Below are 6,901 nucleotides of genomic sequence, written 5' to 3' on the forward strand. Positions count from 1 at the left end.
CACAACCCTTTCTCAACACTCAATTTTAGATGAGATAATAATGGGGCCAAATGCACCCCTTGCTAGAGAGATATTCATACTGTTTATGAAAGTCTCAATATAATAGACATTATAATAATACTCATGCATTCCTGCAAGCAAACTAGATGTTTATATTTCCCAAGAGGTAGACTGGCTTGTACTTGCTCATCTAAAACATAAAACATTTTATACTCTGATCAGGGAATAGAAGACAAGAAGGAAGACAAAATTATTTTCTAAAGACTGGCTTTGTGCAAGGCACTAAACCATGTACTTTATACATTCTAGCTGAAGTAGGTGAGAAAATTGTGATGTACAAAGTTTGATCTAACTATCTTTTTTTCTTTATTTTCTACCTTCCTTCCTTCCTTCCTTTTTTTGGTACTAGAGATTGAACCCAGGAGCACTTTATCACTCAACCACATCCCCACCACTCCCCCTTTATTATTATTATTATTATTATTTTTTGAGATAGGGTTTGCCTTATTAAGTTGCAGAGACTGGTTTTGAACTTGCAATCCTCATGCCTTATCCTCCCTAATTACAGGTGCATGTCACCCTGACTGGATGTGAAGTTCAATTTATTGCCCAGGGTCACTCAATAATTGTTAGCTCCAAGATGTGAATTCAGGTCTGATTCTAGAGTCCACACACATACTGCCATATTGGAAAGCCTTCCACATATCCTGTTCCCTGCCAAATCCCCTGCTACAATATTGATGACTTAGTTCCATTTTGTCTCCTAAGGACTCAACCCAGTCTGTCTATGCTAAACTTCCAAATCTATTTTTTACCTCTGTGGTCTTTGAAACTACCTGCTTTTCTATGGTAGACTACAAAAATATTTTGTAGCTCTTTTTGTGGGGGGTGGGGGTTACTGGGGATTGAAACTAGGGGTGCTTCACCTTTGAGCTACATCCCCATTTCTTTTTTACTTTTTTTTTATTTTTGGGAGAGGGTCTCACTAAGTTTCTGAGGCTGGTCTTGAACTTGAGATTCTCCTACCTCAGCATCCTGAGTTGTGGGAATTACAGGTGTGCACTGCCATTCCCAGTTATTTTGTGGCTCTTCTGCCAAGAGCAGGAGTCTATTTCCCTTCCCTGGGTTGATTTGCTTTGACCAGTAGAAAGTGGCAGAAGCAATACTGTGGGAATTTTCCGTTTGGGCCTTAAGAAGCCTTGTAGCTTCTACTTTTGATTCTTGGATTCCTCCTCCACCAAATGAACCAGTTCAGGGTAAGCCCAATGGTGAATGAGACCACAGAGTTGAAAAGAATCATCCCAGCTGAAGGCCCCCAAGCACAAAGTTATCCGGCCAGCTGACCAAGACCTGAAGACGCACTCAGCTAGACTCAGCCCAATTTACTGACCCACTGAATTGCAAGCAGAATGGTTATTGTTTTAAGCCACTGAGTTTTGGGTTGGTTTGTTATACAGCAATGGTAACTGAACCTAGATTCAAAGACTCTTTGAAGTTAAAAATAAACAGATATAGGTACAGAGGTCATTGTAAAGTTTACTAATGATGGCTTATTCATCTATTCTGCTTCTGACAAATCCAATCTGATTCACTGTTAGAAAACCCTTTAAACTCGAATGGGCTATTTCCAAGTAGCTAATGATAAATTGGCTTCCCTTGCCATATATTCCTCGAGGCAAGAAAAACTTTCACAACTGTTTGTATTTCCTCATGGTACCTAGCACAAAGCCCTCTTTTTTTTTTTTTTTTTTGGGTGCTGAGGATCAAACCCAGGGCCTTCTGCTTATAAAGCAAGCGCTCTACCAATTGAGCTATCTCCCCAGCCCCACAAAGCCCTCTTATTATTATTATTTTGGTACGAAGGATTGAACTCAAGGGTGCTTAATCATTCAGTCACATCCCCAGTCCTTTTTATATTTTATTTAGAGACAGGGTCTCCCTAAGTTGCTCAGGGCCTTGCTAAATTGCTGACGCTGGCTTTGAACTGGTGATCCTTAGCCTTCCGAGCCGATGGGATTACAGGCATGCACCAGTGCACCTGGTCACAAAGCCCTCTTTGTATCATATATCCTCAATAACTTTTCTGAATCAATAAAGTGAGACAATTTTAACCTCTAGGGAATTTAGAACTTTCCAACTACTTTGAAGCATAGTGTAGAGATAGACCTGGGAATAAAATTTGGCAACTTTTACAAGTGATGGACAAAAAACACGTACACTGGCAATACCAGGGGTTATGAGACTTAGTCCTTGAGTTTTAATTACACTATTTGTTTGTTTCTTGGTGCTGGGGATAGTACTCAGGCCTTACTCTTGCTTAGCATGCTTTCCACCACTGAGCTATATCCCCAGCCTCATCACTACACTGTTTTGGTTTTGTGGTACTGGGAATTGAACCTGGGGCACTCTACCACTGATCTACATCCCCAGTCCTTTTTTTTTATTTTGAAGCAGCATCTTGCTAAGTTATTCAGGTTGGTCTCGAACTCTCAATCCTGTCTCAGCCTCCTGTGTAGCTGGTTATAGGCGTGTGCCTCAAAATCTGGCTAAACTAAATGTTTTTTTAAAAAAACATTGTTTTTAAAAGCAGTTTCTAAGTTTTGGGAGAGAGTTCAGGCCAACTCTAGAATCAGCAATTTAAATATATACAAAAGGCTTTATGGTTTTCTGTACTTTCTGAGCATGACTAAGTTTTAGCAAAAAAAAAAAAAAAATTGGAAACAAGCCTCATATCTAACTGAATGGTGCTTAAACATGGAATAATGAATTCCTGTATTGTATAGAAAATTTCTGGAACACCATAATTCTGGAACACCATATCACAGTTTCTGAGAGAATGTCACTTCATAGACAAAATAGGCTTTATCTGTAAAAGATCAGAGTTGACTTGTTAAAATTGAATTTGCCACTATGGTTTTTTCCCCCTTTACATCAAAATGTTTTTATTAACACGAACATAAAATCGGCTTTTCACACAAACAAATGTTTCAAGGTTCATGAGAGACGGAACTCTAAATGCCAATGAAAGAGTGTTCCATTATAATAACTATGATCAACTAAAAAAGACTAAGGCACAAAAAAAGCAGTACCTTTCAAAATGACCCTACTTTAAGATTCTAGAGCTCAGGCTGGAAGTATACAGTGGTAGAGCACTTGCTTAGCATGTGTGAGGCCCTGAATTCATTCCCTGGTACCAACAAACCTGAAACTTAAAAAGATGCTAAGTCACTTGCAAAAAAATTAAATTGTACCTGATGACTGAGTTGAATAATGGTTACTCAAAAATGCTGTGGCATCAACTGGACATTAGTCACGTTCACCCACAAATCCTGGTGGACAAAAGAGGTATGGCTCACCTATGCAAAAATAAGGATGACCTACAACATGATTCTGAATACTTTTTGGACTTGGGGTCTCTCTTGCCAGAGAGACAAGATTTGTAAGTAGAAGGCCCAAATACAGAGTGTGACAGAAACCACTGCATGGTCTCTGGAGTTTGTAACTATTGTTGTCCACAACACTCCCTCCATTGGAGCCTACTGTTTCTCCGACCTTGGTGGGGAGTGTTCCCTTAGTTCTTAGAAGATTCGAATTTCATTCTTTCATTCAATCTAAGTTTGCTGAGTGCCTACTATGCCAAGTGCTATTTCTTAGGAGATGATTCAGCTATATATCTTCCTGAAAAAAAGAGGGAGAAGAGGAAGCAAAAAATAACAGTAACTTAAAAGGTTGCTTCATCCATGCAAGAAACAATACATATTTCTGAAACATACATGTAGATATATTCGTAGTTCATTTAGAATGAATTCAGTGAAAAGTGGAAAAAGATCTTTCAAGTACCTGTATCCCAATTCTTCACTGAGATGGATCATATGAAGGATATAGGATTCCTTGCTTGTTCCAGTGAGGCCAGGCAACAATAAGATAGTAGGTCTGGTGCTGCCATCCGTATAGCACACACTGTTATCATTATCAAACCAGTCCAGTGAAATCTGTCCTCCATCAGCAGTTTTAATAAGTTCACTGAAAGGAGCAATCGCAAAGACACTACTCATCAAGTGTTTCAAGTTCTTTTATAATTTTAGTGTCTTAATACTATAAACGCATGCCATTATTTGGTCATCTCAAGATAACTTTTTTCAGCAGTCACACGTGCACACCTATGTACAATTTTCTTTCATTACAAAGATGTTACAAAGATTAATACCATAATGTACTTCCAGCAGCCCAAGTAAAAGGTTGTATATAAAAATGAACTTGAAAGCACTTCAAATATTTATCTTAATCATTTCCTCATTACTCTAAAATATCTAGCATTTAACCCCTATTTGATTGAGGTCACTCAGATAACTCAACAGGGAATTCTGAATAAGAAAAATGCTCATCTGATCACTGCTTAGCTCTTTTGACTCAGTAAGTTCCCCCACAGAGCACACTACAAAATTTACTTCTTAAATAATTTAAAGTACTTCTCACATAGTATCTATGAACTTAATAGAATTTGCCCAAATAGTGCAAATTTCAGGCAACAAAAGGAACTCCAGGACTACATGACTCAGGGAAATTAATAATAGGCACCATTTAAGTCTCCAGGTTAAAGATATATTCTGGAACATATCTTTTAACACCTCAAGGATATTATCATCAAGAACCCATTTGCTTGTCAACATGAAGCCCTTTTACACTAAAGAAGTCCAGCCCAGGGGCTGGGGATATAGCTCAGTTGGTAGAGCACAAGGCCCTGGGTTCAATCCCCAATACCGCAAAAAAAAAAAAAAAAAAAAAAAAAGTCCAGCCCACAAACCTGAAATAATTATCATCTTTTTCACCCCAACCCAGTATGTTACACATCAATGAGTTGGAGCATATATCATCAAAGGATTGATCAGTCAGAGACTGAGGCATGACAAACTGGAAAACATTAACCCCCAAACACTTCTCTCATTCAGAAATAAGCAATTTGCGTTAGGGCACAGCAGCGGCGGGGGAAAAGCAATAAAGCAATACTTTTCTGCAACTGGAAGTAGGATGAAAGATATCCCTTCCATTTTCCTTCTTTCTGTTTGATATACTTAGTAAACCTGCGATTCTACTAAGAACTGGAGAACTGAGAGTATGCAAAGCAGGAAAAAAAAAAAAAAGAAAAAAAAGAAAAAAGATTTTGAAAAACTGACTGAAAATGGACATTTACTTACTTCCTGTACTGCACCGGCGGCTTGGAAGTGATGAAAGGTCTCAGCAGTGTCTGTCCTCGACTTTCCCAGCACCAGACCGTAGGGTAATACGTTTCTGTCACCACCGGACAGTGGTTCTGCAGGAAGCGGCTGAAACTCTCTCCTCCCGTCACTAACTGGGGTTTCTGAAGGGAAAGTCATTATCAAAAAAGGGGTCCCGAAAACAGCAAAGTTTCTGCCAACCCTAAACAAGAAACCGGTAAGCTCTGTCCTCCTTGCACACGCAACCCCTTCGATTACATTTCCTGGGAGACTGATGCAAAGAATCCACAGTCACAGGAGTCTTAAACAGTGGTCTATCAAATCCCTGGGGGGGAGTCAAAGAGTTCAGGTAAGGGAGTCATTCTCCAAAGTGCTACGGCATGCGGAGCAGCGCTGGGTAGCGCCAGCGCTTGGAGGTCAGCAGGTCAGGGCTGCGGTCCGAGGACCCCCCGCCCCCCAGCTCCAGGCAGGAGGTCAGGGGCTGGTCAGCTTTCCCGCGCGCGCTCAAAGGGCTCCATCACATTCGGGAGCAGCTCGCTCGCCCCGGGAGCTGCCACCCTCCGTTGCCCTCGCTCGGGGTCGAGCTGCCCGCGGCCCTGCGCCTGGGAGCCCGCGCCGCCCCCCGGCTCACCTTGGCAATGCTGCTCAGGTAGTAGCAGGCATAGGCGACGCTGAAGCCCAGGATCAGGGATAAACCCACCCCCGAACCGAAAAATCCAACCCGGACTTGGTGCTCCAGGTAAAGGGAGAGCTCCCGGGAGAGCATCCGCAGGTCCATGGCTAAACGCTGCATGGCCCGGGGAGCGCGGTGCGCCGCTCCTGCGGCAGGAGGAGAGCCGGTCGGCGAGCGGGCGAAAGCGGGTGCGCTCCGCCGGCGCCCTCAATTAGAGCGTCTCCTGCCGGGGGGAACGCGGCTTCCGCCAACGGGCGCGGCAGAGGCGCCCCGGGAGGCGTAGCCAGGCCAGCCGGACGCCGCCGGCTCCGCCCCGGCCTCCCCGAGCCGCCCCCACCGCCAGCCACTCAGGAACCTTCCAGAGGCGCGGTTCCCAGCCCAGCCCGAGGGCGGGCGGACTGGGGTCTGCCGGTTCCGTCGCAGGCAGCCGGGGCAGCCCCCTGACGTGGGGAGGGAGCGCGTGAGCCCACTTGCGAGAAAGAAACGGGCTGGCCGCGCTGCTTCGGGTCGGGGCGGCACCTGCCCGGGTGACCTTGACCGATTCCGCGCGGGTCTCGGTAAACTAGCGGTTTGTTGTGAACGGGAAGTGTGCAGAAGATAATGAGAGGAGACTACCCTGCGAGGCGAAAGAAGCCTCCATCCGCAGGAGTTAGCGTTGACTATCGAAAGAGAGAAGAAGAAAAAACACATCCTATTACCATTCAACAGCGAGGACGTTCATACTTGACTTTAAAATCTGTGACACTTTTTAACAGCTTAATGACTTAAATGAGAAGTGGCTCTTGAAAATAAACGAAAAGGTCAAAAATGGGAAGTAGGATTCAATAATGTCAAAAGCTTATTTGTGGCTCCTTAATGCTTTGCACTTAGAAATGTATGAAAAATCACACCATTACCTAATGTGCTGACAGGAAACTAGAAGTAGGTACTCCTAAAGTTGCTTTATGACAACACGACATAGGTCACAGAATATTTAAAAGCATATGAAAATGTTATAAGATTTAAAAATCTG

General features: G+C 43.1%; 1 protein-coding gene across 1 annotated transcript in view; it reads right to left on the minus strand.

The window, feature by feature from the left end:
* Abhd3 (abhydrolase domain containing 3, phospholipase) overlaps nucleotides 1-6,200 on the minus strand; it is a 50,486-nt gene extending 44,286 nt beyond the window's left edge. Inside the window, exons 1-3 of the mRNA XM_047526628.1 lie at nucleotides 5,848-6,200; nucleotides 5,196-5,359; nucleotides 3,841-4,023 (exon numbers count right to left, since the gene is read on the minus strand). Coding sequence (XP_047382584.1) covers nucleotides 3,841-4,023; nucleotides 5,196-5,359; nucleotides 5,848-6,009 — 509 coding nt within the window. The 5' untranslated portion in view covers nucleotides 6,010-6,200. The remainder of the gene's footprint in view (nucleotides 1-3,840; nucleotides 4,024-5,195; nucleotides 5,360-5,847) is intronic.
* Nucleotides 6,201-6,901: the final 701 nt, after the last annotated feature.

This window comes from Sciurus carolinensis, chromosome 15 (assembly GCF_902686445.1).
Source record: "Sciurus carolinensis chromosome 15, mSciCar1.2, whole genome shotgun sequence".
NCBI lineage: Eukaryota > Metazoa > Chordata > Mammalia > Rodentia > Sciuridae > Sciurus > Sciurus carolinensis.